This window comes from Lontra canadensis, unplaced genomic scaffold (assembly GCF_010015895.1).
Source record: "Lontra canadensis isolate GAN:19392208 unplaced genomic scaffold, GSC_riverotter_1.0 scaffold18, whole genome shotgun sequence".
Lineage (NCBI taxonomy): Eukaryota > Metazoa > Chordata > Mammalia > Carnivora > Mustelidae > Lontra > Lontra canadensis.
In genome coordinates this window covers 5,715,044-5,730,742 of record NW_022631012.1, presented here as the reverse complement: position 1 = coordinate 5,730,742, position 15,699 = coordinate 5,715,044, and the positions used below count along the sequence as shown (strand labels likewise).

Below are 15,699 nucleotides of genomic sequence, written 5' to 3'. Positions count from 1 at the left end.
GTATTAGCTGAAGGGACAATAAACTGAAATCAAGAAAATAAGGTAGGGGAGCCTGGGTGGCGCAGTCAGCATCTGCCTTTGGCTCAGGTCATGATCTCAGGGTCCTGGGATTGAACCCCACATCAGGCTCCCTGCTCAGTTGGGAGCCTGCTTCTCCCTCTCCCTCTGCCATTCTCCCTGCTTATGTTCTCTCACTTTCTTTCTCTGTCAAATAAATAAATAAAATATTTTTGAAAGAAAGAAAGGAGGGCGCCTGGATGGCTCAGTGGGTTAAAGCCTCTGCCTTCAGTTCAGGTCATGATCCCAGAGTCCTGGGATCGAGCCCCACATTGGGCTCTCTGCTCCTCAGAGAGCCTGCTTCCTCCTCTCTCTCTGCCTGCCTCTCTGCCTACTTGTAATCTCTGTCTGTCAAATAAATAAATAAAATCTTAAAAAAAGAAAGAAAGAAAGGAAGAAAGAAAGAGAGAAAAGAAGGTAAATTTCTTTCAAAATGGTATAAAACCTAATATTTTTTATCATTCCCCATCTTATAACAAATGGATGTAAGTAGGCAGATGATACAGAAAATAGAGACACTTTATAAGCCATTTTGTTAAAATAAAAGGTTATGTTTTTCTTTTAATTATTAATTTTAATTAATTTTTTATTTTAATTATTTAAATACAGAATCCAGCCTCTCATTTGAATCCCATTCACACCAGCATAGTCGAGGCCTACAGGCTCCTTTCCTAAAGGGACCGTTTCTAAGAGACGCTCAAGCCTCCTTCCAGTTCATGTCTTATACCACTGTTGGATTAATCATTCTACAAAATATGCTTGGTTATGTCATTCCTTTGTCTCACATCTTTCATGGGTGTTTTATGGCCTTTCAAAAAGAGGCTAAGCATGTCTCCTTTGACAGTTCCGCCATTGCCTTCCTGTCAGGCTCTTTTCCCCGTGTCCCACATCACTTCTGGAACATAGTGAACAATTGTGGGCTTTACACATGTTCCTCATTCATTTGTTTAGTAAACATTGTTTTGTTGCTGAGCCTACTTTGTGCCACGCACTGTACTAGGTGCCAGAGGTGCAGAAATGCATTAAACACAGCCCTCTCTCCAGGAGCTCACAGCCTCCTGAAGAAGACAGACAAAATAGGGAGGAGCATTCAACACAAAGTGCAAACTGGAGTTTCAGAATGTCAAGATGATGCCTACGCCAAGTCTTAAAAAATTGTGAGATGTGATCCTCGGTGCTCATTCTTCTTATAAAGATTTCCCTCCTTTCTTTGACTAGCTCCTACTTGTCCTTCAAACTCAGCTCAGGTCTTATTTCCTCCTGGAAGGAGCTGTTTATGTCCCTCTACGGCTTCCTTTTTTTTCGGGGATGGTCTTTGTGAAACGTTTTACTGGGGGAGGTTCACACATTCTGACCCTATCTTAGGCCGGAGCATGATAAGAGAGCGACAGGAGCTCTGGGACCCAGAGGTGGCTCAGATGGAAACTGTAAGAACCATGTCCAAAGGCCAGCTCCTTGGTACTTCAATTTTCCCTTTATGAAATGGGACAGTGATGTTCCCTTCCAGGTCAGAAACACTGTTGGATAAAAGTGGGGCAAAAGCCACAAGAAAGAGGTTCTCCACCCTCAGAGCCTGCATCAAAGCCCCAACCACATATCATGGAGCCAGAAAAAGGGAATTTGTCCTAGAAACCCTGTTATCCAGTGGTCCCTCCTAGGGGAATGTGAGAATGCAGCTCTCTCTGAATACCTGGAAGCTGGGGCAGGGACAAAGGGAGATTCGTATCTGGACAACATATTGATTTTCCAGGATACAACTTCCTGTCTTATCTGCATGTCCCACACTGTATTTTTGTTGCTGGTTTGTCTGTGAGATCCTTTAGCAGAAGGGCTATCTATTTTTCTTCTATCCCCAATGCAACCGTTCCCTATTTCTTGTTACATAGAGCCTTTCCATTAATGTTTTAGAGTAGGTTTTCAGTTACTTGTTTGATGAATTAAGATTTGTCATCTTAGAATTGAAAGGCATTTTAGCAGCTGTATATGCCATTGTTCCATCAGTCAAAACCACAATTGATTCTATAATAGTCATAATAGGATGGACGTTTGGCTTTTGCTTAAATACATCTACTGTTAAGGAGTGCATTAGGTTCAAAGAAATATAGATAAATGCTATGACGTTCTATGGTAAGCCCATATACTTACTGTATTTGGAATAAGACTTCAGTCTAAACATATTAGAAGAAATCTCACATGGCTTACATTTGTGGAAGGAGAATTATTCATCAAAATATGAAGGAATTGAATAGATGAGATAAAGTAGTGGGAAGCAGCATCAACGATATCTTGTTTATAATTCCCCAGGTTTTCATCCTTCCTTCTGTCTTAAATAGCTAAAAGCAGATTCCTGTCATGGAAAACCATAAAGTCATTAATTTTTGCCTATATCCTTCTCTACCTCCTTCACTTCCAATTTTCCACCCTTCATTTATTTTCTTTTCATGTTGACCATTTTCTTCTCCAGCTTTTTGGCTTTTGTTTGGTGGTTTTTTGTTTTCAATTATAGTATTTTGTGATATATAACAGCCTTCAAGTTTATCTAAGTTATAGCTCTGTTCCCCTCCTATAAAGAAATCTCTGAAGCATCTTTTCCTCAAGGACTGGTCATTGTTTTTAGATCATAGCCACTTGACTACCCAGTCAGGGCCTTTTTAGATGTCCAGAACTGAAGGATCTTTACTACATAGTAGTGCAAGTAAATACTTAGACCTAATTTTTCCTTGGGAATGTCTATAATTCCATAGACACATGGAATTGGTAACCAAAAGAGATTTGTCTGACATGTCTAAAATCCAAATTACAATTTCTCTGATGCTTCAGTTCATACTTATTTAAAGAAAACTTCAGTGCAATTCTTATGATTGAATTTCTCCTTGTATAGATAAGGATTGATGTATTGGTCAATATTGTTCAATATTGATATAAGGGTCAAAATGTATTTGTTCAATGCTTTGTAGTTTGTTTCATGCATCTGAAACTAACATTTGGGTTTAGTGCCCTAAGTTTACAAAACTAGTAAGTGGGAGAGTCAGGATTCAACCCTAATTTTCTGGTTGGAAATCTATTATTTCCTCCACCGTATCTTGGTACCTAAGTGCTACTACTCCTTAGCTGAATAACATCAGTAAAAGCTAGAGCTTTGGGGCATTTTAATTAGTATTTATTTCTATTATGTATATAAGGTATGCATTAGCCCTTTTATATACTGTGAAAGATGGGTCAGAAATAATGTAGAGCTATGAAATAGAGGTTGTACCCCATGGTCACAGAAAGTATCTTACCAGTTCAGTATGGTAGATTGTTATCAGTGGAACTAGATTGTTATCCAGTGTTATCTGGGTGGACTTTCTAGTTCCAGTCCATTCCACTAGCCTCACCTCTTGGTGAAGAAGCAAACAATGATATGGATATTAGTGGATTTGGCTTTCATTCCAGATTTCCCTAGCAGGGTTTAACTTGGTGTAATAATTTACTCTCTCTCATCTCAGTTTTTCCATATGGGACAAACCACACACTGGATCCAGTTGCTAAAAATGTTCACATAAAAGACATAAATAATAAATAATGGGTAGAGTTCATTGAGCACTTCCAACTTATGTTGGATTATTCTTTATTTCTGTTTTGTAATTCCACCAATAACCTAATGCTGGGTTTTGTACGGTGTTCAATATCATGAAGAATAATGCAGCTATCAACTCTCTTCATACAAATTGTTTATTAGTCATGGTGTGTGATGAAGAATGAATCCTCTTTACAGGTATTTTATAGTCAAGTCTGAAAAGAACAGAGAAGACATGAAACAAGTATCTGGATTCTCAACTTAGACCTTTTTCGTGCCACCAAGACCTTTTCCCTCAGTTTTGCATGGAAGACAAAGAGAAGGGATGAGGGTTATAGTCAGTTCATCAACAACTATTTAAGCTTTGAACTCAGCATTTGTAAGCAAAGATGTGGATTCTACATAAATTTCTAATACCGTTAGGGGTCAAAACAAAAGTTTCTGTTTAGCTATACTGATATGAATGGTAATAGTATAAAGCATAATAAGCCTACATGGAAAAGGGAAACAGTATTTATTAATTGTATTATATAACTAGTTGTTTTACTCTTTTGTTCATTCTTGGATATGTAGCAGTACAAAATTACAATGCCAGTGTTTTCATTGAATTGGTACATTACATGATGACAGGGCAGAACATATCATAGAAAACATTCTAGAACTATCTGTGCCAAGAGCATTATAAAAATGGAGACATGCCTATCTGGCACAGAGTGTATTTTTCCTTTAGATTTTCCAAGTTTTCATTGTTTCTCCTTTTGCCAATTTTTGAGAGTATTTAATGTTGCCTAGTAATAACTATAATCAGTGACTATTTCTGTGCTTTGTGATCTTTTTAATATTGTAATCCAAAGAAAAACAGTGTGGTTTGTGGTCATATGGGAATCCTGAGAGAGAAAGTCCTACTCTGCTAAATGACATTTTCAGCATGCATCTAAATTATCTAGATATTAAAACATTCAATTACTTCCTTGAGAACTTTGCTACTTCAGAGTATCACATGTTCACAACATGTTTATTAACCTACATCCATTTCTAAAATGATTCAATGGATAAAAAAATTTATAACCAGATTTGAGATATTTTAAGCAAATGTGCTTTTGTCCTAAACCATTATTGAATGCCAAGGAGTATCTAAAATAAATAGTCTAAAGACAGTTTAAAGATGTAGATTGACTGAGGACAAGTTACTGCTTTCAAAATACAAAGTGAATTTTACCACAAACAATGGGTAATTTTAACCATTCTTCTGAGATATTTCTGCCTCCCTCAAGTAGGATTAGACACAACAACAAACTGGCATATTACCAGGAAGCTGACTAAAAGCAGTCAGTCCTGTGATTGGACCCGATTGCCTCCTCATAAATGTACTAGACTGAGGAAGTGAAAGCTTTAGCCTCTATTTATGAGAATGACCTTGTGACCTATCAAGATAATTGTCTCAGAGACATCTGGGTCGCTTAGCTGGTTAAGTGGCTGCCTTCAGCTCAGGTCATGATCCCAGGACACTGGATGGAGTTCTGCATTTGTATCCCTGCTCAGCGGAGAGCCCCCTTCTCCCTCTGCCTGTGCTCCCCTGCTTGTGCTTTTGCGCTCTCTCTCTCTCTCTCTCTCTGACAAATAAATAAATAAGTAAAGTCTAAAAAAAAAAAGATTATTGTTTCAACCTTCTACTTCAGTTATTCTACAGGGTGATTGTGTATGTAATACTATCACTCCCTGTTCTTTTCTGAAATCCTGTGAAGCAGGCTTTCCTGGAATCATGAGGTCCAAACTTTAGTATATCAGAATCACCTGTTGAACTTTTTTTTTTTTTTTTTTTAAAGATTTATTTATTTATTTATTTGACAGAGAGATCACAACTAGACAAAGAGGCAGGCAGAGAAAGAGAGAGAAGGAAGCAGGCTCCCTGCTGAGCAGAGAGCCCCATGTGGGACTCGATCCCAGGAACCTGAGATCATGACCCGAGCCGAAGGCAGCGGCCTAACCCACTGAGCCACCCAGGTGCCCTCACCTGTTGAACTTCTTAAACCAATTTCCAATCCCCAGTCCCAGAAATTCTAATTTATTAGATCAATAGCAGAGGTAATTGGCTGAAAACACTTTAAGGCACATTGGAGTAGATGATTGCCGAATACTGTGTCAGTTTCATGATTTAAGTACTTTTTCTGAAATGAGACAAAATAGTTTATCTTAAAGATATTTCTAAACCTACATGTCACATGGTCTCTCTTATGTATACTAGGTCTTGCTCAGGTCTAGTTATTCTTTGAACTTGGTGTCATTTTTTGCACGCCCTTCAATGGAGTTAGAACTTGAGTCCAAAGCTACCATGCCTGAAAATTAGATTCAAAACCATTGTCTTCTCACCCAGTGAGCTAGTGTTCGCCAAACATCCATAACTGTCAGAACGTTTTTCCATGTCTTTATCTCAAGGTAGGGGATTGATGATTAATTCATTCAACATTCAACAAATATTTGAAACCCATCTGAAGACTAAGTGGCATTTGGGCTGGTTTATATATTACTATCTGTGTTAGTTCTGTGCATCTAACTTTTGCATGGCCCTTTTCAGACTTTGGAAGAGACTTTGAAAGAGAAATATGAAAACCTCCAACTAAGTAGGTAGAAAATCAGAAAATGGTGTCTTTTTTTAGTACAATGTGCCTCTGCTTTGCATCTTTAGCCCTGAGAAAGGAAATTTATCCATAGCTTAGGAAGACATTAGAACTGTCAGGGACATTTTCTTCTAGGTGGTTCTGCTTACTTTTTATTTGTTCCCTTAAAATAGTGGAGAAAATGTGACAGTTGTACCTTCTTTTCTTCTATCTGCAAGCCCTCAGGGCATATGCGCTCAGGAACTTTTGTTTGATATGCTTGAATAAGTATATCTATGTGCTACTTGCTCTAAAGAACAGAAAGTATAAGAACTTTCAGAGTTTAATCAAACTATTTTTTTTGCATGTACAATATTCCAGTAGTCCAATATTCCAGTAGTCCAATGATAAGTGGAAGTCCAGATGAAAATGACTCTTTTTAAAACAGTCTTTAAATGCTTTGGTTTTAATGTGCACATATTAAACCATTAGGCAGAACCAACAAAAGTGTGGTTTTTCGCCACCTCCAATATAATAAGTCACTTGTCATTTGAAAGTTACAATTCACTTATTAGCAACATTTGCTTGAATGGTAATTAAAAGAGTATTCTAAGGAAGAGATATAAAAGAGAAATACTATTTTTATGGGGCGCCTGGATGGCTCAGTCGGTTAAGCCTCTGCCTTCCCCTCAGGTCATGATGCCAGGGTCCTGGGATCAGGCCCCGTGTGGGGCTCCTTGATCAGTGGGGAGTCTGTTTCTCCCTCTTTCTCTGCCCTTGTACCCACTTGTGCGGTCTCTCTCTCTCTCTCCCAAATAAATAAATAAAATATTTTTTAAAAAGGAGAGAGAGAAAGAAATATAATTTTTTAAAAATCAGTAATGTTAGTTTTTTTAAGAAATCATATTTCTCATGAGAATTTATTGACCTAGTAGTTATCTGAAAGATCGAGAATATTAAGTAAGATCTTATACATGTTTTGTGTAAAGAAAATTTAAGTTTATTTTGTATTTTATTCATTTTACATATGTGAGGGATAACATGAGAGCTACTGTGTACTAAATTATAATACATAATTACTTTAAAAAGTGATACCTTAAAGTAAATTTTCAGAAGGTAATAGGTCCAGTTATTGTTTATTTATAACATGTATTCTGCCTGATTTCAGAAAAGATTTGATAAGTTTTACAATTAAATTATATATAAAATAAGAAATAGAACACAGTACCAAAGTCTTAGAATGGGGTAAATACTGTAGCTAAGCATTAAAGTTCCTAGTAATTAAAGGAAGATGTGGAAAGTGATAGATTACTTGATTGTCTAAGAAATATCAAAAATTGGCAAAATACATATCTTAATTCTAAATTACAATATAAATTAGTTTATTGTGTATATCCTTGTGCTAGGTACAATCATATCACAAAAGGGTGTGTTTTCAAGAGTGGTTTTACAGAATTAGAAGCAGACTTTTGGTTTGCCTGTGGGCAAGTCCAAATTTTTTTTCACAGGAAAAGAAAAATAACTATTTAGATATATATGAATTCATGTAAGTATCTGGATAGAGACTCAAGTAAAATCCCAGAGTTTTGAAACAGAGCATTACAGTCTTAGGCCTGGACAGTTTGAAAAGCAGGTATACTTAAATACAATAGAATCTCAATATAGAAGAAATCTGATTATTGATACTGCAATCAATATTCTAGAAATCTGATAAATAATAGTGGGGCTGCCTGATACACCCATCAAAAAGCTACAAAATGTATCTGTAAAAATCTATATTAATTGTTATATGAGTTATAAATTTTTCTATTTATTAAGTAATTAAAAATTGGAATATATCTACCCTAAACCATGAACTATTCTGTCATACAGACATGTTTTATATGAAGTTAGTTATTTAATTTTTTTCTGTTCCTTTTTGTTGTTGTTGTTTTGTTGTTCCTTCCAGTGTTTCACTTATATATCTCTTCTCTTTCTTGGGATTTCTTAGCTATAATTATCCAAGAGATTTGACTACTTATAAGGCTCCTGATTCAAGGTAATAAAACCTTCTACTCAGTATGAGGAAAAGTAGTTATTTTACTCAGCAGCCTTAAACATCTATGCATCACATCTACCTCAAAACAAAACTGAATAATATTACATAAATAGATAAGGAATTAATCCATATACCATTTCAACTGGGAGCTTAATCTGTAGAAAAACTGTTTTCATTCTGGTTTTAATATGGGGTGATATACATTGAGTCTTCAACAGGTTAGAAATCTAATCAATACCAAATCATATCATTTGGCTCCTATCCTTACAATCAAAAGTCAATGACAGATTGCCAAATACTCATGAATCTTACATTTTTAAAAAATAATTAGTCATTAAAGAAATAAATTGGAGTGTAGCCATGGTCAATGGTTCAACAGCTGAGTTGAAAATGTGTGTGCTTTTGCCAAAGAGCATTAGATTGAGAGAATAGACCTAAGGTTTATTGAGGGGAAAAAGCTAGGATTTTAAGAACTGGAATTTTAAAAGGTGGAATTTTGATGAAAGAAGAAATAAATCTGTTCTTAGAGAACTTTCAAATATCAAGAGGAAGTGGTTGTATTAAAAAGGTTAGGGGACATCTGGGTGGCTCTGTCAGTTAAACTCCTCGTTTCAGCTAGGGTGGTGATTTCTGGGTTCGGGGATCAAGTTTCACATGCTCTCTGTGCTCTGCACTGAGGCTGCTTGATATTCTCTCTTCTCCCTCTCTGCTCCTCCCCCTGCCCACACACTCTCTCTCTCTCTCATATAAGATGAATAAATAAAATCTTTAAAAAGAAGGGTAGCAAAGATTGAAGCTTACCACTCAAGTCCATGACTGACATTTTTGGTGGCACAAGATTTTTTCCCAACTTTCTTTCCAACTGTGTATCTTAATTGAAATGAATACTGGGGCCTTGCAATATGTCGTTTAAGAGCAATGATATGATAAGTCACGCGAGTATCTCATACTGATATAATGAGAAATTTGAACCTCTTGGATCTCTTTGTTAAAAATCCATATTACAGGTAGCTGTATCCCCATTAATACTGGCATTTGCGTTTAGCTCTACCAGGTAAGATTCCCATTGGAAATCAATGTCTCGGACTTAGTACGTTTCTATTCAACTTAATAATTCCCTTGCCCACATTCTCAAACTACATTTTTGGAAGGGAGGTAGGGGGAAGGATTAAGGCAGCTTTTCAGTTTAATAATCAAACCAGGTGATTGTGTGGTAGATTCCCCTCCCCCCCCCCAGCTGTTCAGCTGTTAGGAGCAGTTAGGATCTGTGATCTTTATATGGAAAGAGAAGAGTCTTTCTCATTATACGAGAGGAATGGAATATCACAATTCCTGGTACCTCACAACTTTCCTTTTATAGATTTGGAGGGGATTGGAGTTTATCTCAGCTTTCTTATCTTCTTTAATACTATATTCACAGTTTTGGGGGAGCGTCAGATAAACGTAATACATCAGGAGGAAGAAATTAAAAGACGCTGTGATCTCCTGTAACTATGTTGTAATACCACTGTGAAGAGTGGAGATCATCTATGACCCCAAAACATGGATTAGGGATTTAAGTGAAATTTACTATGAGTGGGTAGTATTTTAATAATACCACATTGTGATTGTAAGAGAGTGTGGCCGAAGAGTGTCTCCTTTGATTCCAGCAGCTTTTCAGTACAGCAGATGAAAATCTTTCCAAATCACATTTTCTGTCAAAGTCGTTTTGTCAGAGCAATGCTGATTATAGTTTAAAATCTCCTCAAATATTGTCACTTAGTAGATGGTTAGACTTTGTACATGTCTAATACCCAACAAATAAGAAAGTGATGTCTGATTAATCTGCGAGCATTTTACCATGTATTATCTGAATAGTCTTATCAGGAAGTCAGATGATGCATTTTAGATAATTAATTCACTGTATTTGTGCCACTGACATTAATTAAAGCAGCATGGCCACCCAGCTCTTTCTTTTTCCAAAATGAGCTTTTTTTTGTTCTTGGAAATATCACCTTTCATTGATTAATTGAAAAGAAAGAATATAAAACTCTAAAGCATTTACCATTAAGGAGTTTACAATTTAAATGCCTGGTATCTTGAAAGCAAAGTATCTTAACATTTTAACATTTAACATTTAATATTAACATTTAACATTTAAGTGGATGATAATCAAGTGATACTCTTCCTCAGTCAGGCATTGTTTTTTTAGGACCAAGGTGAGGAATTTTTGTCACTGACAGATTTTTTCCAGAGAGCCCTGGGGGAAAAACTGCCAACTTAAACTGGGAGTTTGGGTGTTTATATTATTTTATTTACTTTGAAGATCTGTGGCTAGGATACTCTCAGCATTAAACAAAGGCTAAAATCCAAACCTAAGCATTTCCCAAATCCTTTTGAACATGTTAATAAACACGGCATCAGAAAAAGTTTTCTATGGCTAATTGGTTGGAATGCTTTGGACATCACTGGCCCTCCCTGAGATTCCAAAATTCCAGTAGCATATCAAAAGCTCTCTGAAAGATCAAGTTATACACACCCCTATGACTCAGCGTTTCTCAAGCTTATTTGCACATGTAAGCACTGACAATCTTCCCCCCAAAACGCATCCCAAAACTAATCATGAAATTACATCAGACACATTTCAATAGAGGAATTATTCTATCTATACATGACCAGTATTTTTCAAAGTCATCAAAAATAAGCAAAATCTGAGAAATTCTCACAGCCAAGGGAAAACTAAAGAGACGTGAAAAGAAAAGAAATGTTAATGTTTGCAGGATGGGATTCTAACAGAAAAAGGAAATTGCAAAAATTAAGGTAATCCCAGTAAACTAGGGACTTCAGTTAATATTTTATAATTATAACTAAAGTACCATACAGAGGTAAGATTTTAGTAACAGGAAATTGTATACAGGGGTGCATAGAAACTCTTTGTACTGTATCTGCTTAGTATTTCTGTAGATCTTGAAGTGTTCTAAAATGAAAACCCATTAAATTTTTTAAAGTGGTATTAACGAGGCATATACTTCTTTTGGGGAATCTTCCTATTTACAAGTATTCATTCAGCATGCAAAATAGACTGGACAGTGTAAGAATATGGAAATTTTAATTGAGTTATTTTGGGAAAGGAAACCAAAGCATGTAAAGATAAGGATGCCGAGCCAGCGTCTCGAATACGAAGGTCACAATTGGAATCCAGGTATTTCTTCAATCCATTAGACTTATGAAGGTACCACAACAGTTCAGAAAAAAATTTAATCCTCACACTTCTGGATGAGGTCCTTTGATATTTGACTGGAAGACAATGGCAGACCGCAGTCTAGAATATTGCAGAATCATCCTTATAAGGATGGAGTAGAGTTTTCAGATATATACATGGAGTGCTGAATTCTGAGAGTACACTCCTGCCATTGGGCTTCTGCATCTTAGACATTTGCCATGTCTGCCTTGGAACATTCTTTCAGTTCTAAATAATATCTGTAGACATTTGCAAGTAACTCTGGTTGTACTCATCATGTTTTCAGCATCTGGTTCCTATAGTAATAATTCCAGAAAACTACTTAAAATATTTTATGTATAATGATTTCTGGTTTGATTGGTAGTATCATTCTAATAACAATAACAAAGATTACGACTACTATTTATTGAGCATGACTGGGACTGTGCGGAGCCCTTTATATTTTTCTGTTCACCTTTTATAACAAACAATAAACTGGACATTGTTGTCCTCACTTTACAGATGAGGAAACCCTTCTGTGGATCCAGTTCATTGCACATTGTTAGTAATGTAAGGATGCTCCTTGGCTTATTCACAAGTCCTTTAATCAATGTTTCAAAAGCTAGGCTTCTGGGGCATCTGGAAGGCTTTGTGCATTAAGTGCCTGCCTTAGGCTCAGGTCATGATCCAGCATCTTTGGATGAGTCAGGCTCTCTACTCAATGGGAAGTCTGCTTCTCTCTCTGTACCTCCCCATGCTCATGCTTTTTCTCCCTCACTTTGTACTCTCTCTGTCTCTCTCTTGCTCTCAAATAAATAAATGAAATCATATAAATTAATTAATTAAGTAAGTAAAATAAATAAATAAATACTAAACTTCTTCTATCCTTTTAAAATATGTTCTTAGGAACAATAAAGAGAACCCTTATGGGAAGGAATTTGAGGGGAGGTTTAGTATTGTGGTCAAATTAGTTTAAATGAGTTAACTCATCCAGCTCTCCTGGAATGAATAGAAAACTACAATTAGAACCTGAAGAAAGCATTGAAATTAAGTTTAAAAAAAAAAAGACAAATACTTGTTAGGAATCTGGTAGGAAAACTTACTTTCTATGTAGCTTAATTTATTTGTGATGTCTCTAAACAGAGCTTAGTAACAGAAAGTAGATTTATTTTAATACAATCTTGTTTGCTTCTTTGGAGTTTTTTACTTGTTACTGTTTTTGAAAACAGGAAAGTGTTCTTAGTTTCCCTCAGAGACAGTCATTGCCTATGTCATTATCGGCAGTGTGGAGACAATAGGCCATCCATGAGTCTACCTTGCCGGCAACAGCTTTCTAGAACTGAGTGATGAAACACCTTTTCTTGACTATATCTCTAAACCTAGTGGCATTAGCGTGGAAATGAAGGCTATGCAATATCTACCACTCACTTAACATGTGGAGAAAACCCATTCCATGACTTATTCAAACTTTACTATAATTTATAGCTACCTGATATATGTCAGTGATTCAACTTCTCCAGATCTGATTTGACTTACCTGTGAAATAACATTATAAGGTAGGATGTGGGCCTAATACTGTATTTTTTATTCTTTCTCTATATAAGATTTATACTAAGAGAAAATCTTAGTACATCTATATATACTCTTAATCTGTAGATAAGGTTTAGGAAAATTTGCTAAAAAATTAAGTCAAAACTCTCTTTTAATATACAGTATTCAGGAAAACATATCTACCTCTGGTTTGAATTGAACACCTTTGAAATGGAAAGGACTACTACATTAGACAACGCCTTTTCTAGGGTTTGGGGAGAGTTGTGTTTTTAAGAGTACTTGGAGTGATCTTCCCTAATTCATCATTTCCCCTTAGCTATTTGTTTTCTTACCTTTTTCTACTCAATGTCTTCATACTGCTGTTTCCCCTATCCTGAAGGATTCTTCAACTCTACTGTACAGTCAATAACATATGTCAATGAAAGATATATATCTCCTTAAATGCTAAACACTAGTTTAAAGTAAATTAAAGTGATGGTGGTCATATAGTAAAGGAATAGATAAGCCAGAAAAGATCTGTTAAAAAAAACAAGGTATTAACAATAACTATTTGCTTAATATTAACAGTGGATTATTAAGCATGTTTTTTTGGCCATAGCTAACCATTGAGTTTGCTATAAGTTTTCCCTGTCTTAGGAATAGTCATATCATATCAGATCAGATTTTCCCAAAGTGATGGCGACTGTTTTTCTGATTCCAATCTCAGGAGAGGTCGCAGGGCGTGGAAGAATGGCAGATGATCGGAAAGATGAAGCAAAGGCGCCTCACTGGACCTCCGCTCAACTAACAGAGGCATCGGCACACCCACATCCACCTGAGATTAAGGACCAAGGAGGGGCAGGGGAAGGACTTGTCAGAAGCGCCAATGGATTCCCATACAGGGAGGATGAAGAGGGCGCCTTTGGAGAACATGGGTCACAGAGCACCTATTCAGATACCAAAGAGAATGGAATCAACGGAGAGCTGACCTCAGCTGACAGAGAAACAGCAGGTAACTAAGGGTTCCTCTGTGCCCAGGGCTGGCTTCATGCTTTGAAGTCTGTTTCATCTGAAAGTGAATTAATTTACTGCAATGATCCTCTGTCACTAGTGATAGGACTGAAATTCCAGTCAGTCAGGGGAAATAGACACCAAAAGAAGAGAATAATCTTGGGAACTAGCCCGACATTCCCCCAAATTAGTTGTATTCTTCATCCCCTCTCCCTATTTAGTTTTTACCACATTAGTTTTAATAGACACATGGCTCAGTATATGTGTGTTTTGCTAGTAACTGTCAGCTTTTTAACTCACTGAAAGAAAATTTCACAAATAGTTACTTATTGATTCTCTTGAATAATACTGGACCTAAATTTGACTGACTGAATAGAAGCATATTTACTTTTGGGGGCAGAAAGCAATTTGGAGTCTATCTCCCAGCCTTTAAAAATAAGAGAGAGAGAGAGAGATTGAGGTACCTGGCTGGCTCAGTCGGTAGAGCATACAGACTTTTGGTCTTGGAGTTGTGAGTTCAAGCCTCATGTTGGGTGTAGAGATTACTTTAAAAAAAATAAAATAAAATCTTTAAGAAAGAGAGAAAAAGAGTGAAAGAAAGGAAACAAACACACACACATGCATAGGAACCATTCCATACTTCCTCAGAGAGTTTTGTAAGAACTAATATTACAGATACTTGAAAGAGAACATAATTTGAGTTACTCTTAAGTACTTCCTTTCAAAGTATAATTTCTACCAATAGTCCTCTTTCTTCTGTCATTGATAATATCATTATTGATGGTATGGTCATTATAGCACGTTAACAGCATCAGGAAACACTTGCCTACACTGTATTCGTCACCATTATTTTCCTTTTTTCGGTAATCAGAATGTAATGTGTTTGAACACAGTAACTCGCGGACATGCCACTCCAAAAAGAGTAGGTAAACTACAAGTAATAGGAAAGGCTGTGCCCCCTTCACAGTCATCTCTTGCTTATTCAAAACCTGGTTTCCTGCATGCTATCAATTAGACAGCAACACTTCTCTACTGTACACTTTGTTCAAAAAATGTATTTAAATTTCAATGGGGTATGATTAAGGGCATCTCAGATAACTGAAAAGCAATTACATAAAGACACAGTGTAATTTTTTTAATCCCCTCATTCGATAAACTACTGTTGAGCTTTTTCTATAAGTAAGATGTGCCAGCTTCTGTGCCAGGGTATGTCTTCGAACTTCACAGAGCAGATGACCCAGGAGCAGACATAAGACCTGTGCACACAATTCATATGTGAAACACAATGTGTTCCATACCAAACCAGCAGTATAGAAAGGCAACGTTGAAAAGGGATCATTTCTACATAGGACCAAATTTCCCCAAGTGTGCACAGAGGCATCTTGAAAAGTCACAGCAAACTCACAGGGCAATGGCAGAGTATTTTAATTGCTCAAAGGGAAACACAGTGATACTCAGCATCTGTTAAACACTGCCGGACCTTAAGATAGTTCACAGTTTCAACATTCGATCACACCACATTCCTTTTTAAGACTTATCTATGTGAAATCAGGTTTTTGGCAGTTGCCGTGATAAGAAGCAAGGATCCTGCAGAAACTCATGTGGAACAGGAGAGGAGAGTGAGTGTGCAATCTAATTCAAGCATTTGCGAACCTATGCAGGGCTCGACGGGCACATATGGCCTAGTAGTAAGAAACTGTGGATACAA

The 15,699-nt window shown here is 36.6% G+C and overlaps 1 protein-coding gene across 20 annotated transcripts in view; it reads left to right on the top strand.

Annotated features, from left to right (window-relative positions):
* MAP2 (microtubule associated protein 2) overlaps positions 1 to 15,699 on the top strand; it is a 141,124-nt gene that overhangs the window by 55,273 nt on the left and 70,152 nt on the right. For all 20 annotated transcript variants that reach the window (XM_032859915.1, XM_032859919.1, XM_032859917.1 and 17 more), the window contains one exon: positions 13,708 to 13,992. In XM_032859915.1, coding sequence (XP_032715806.1) covers positions 13,731 to 13,992 — 262 coding nt within the window. In that variant the 5' untranslated portion in view covers positions 13,708 to 13,730. The remainder of the gene's footprint in view (positions 1 to 13,707; positions 13,993 to 15,699) is intronic.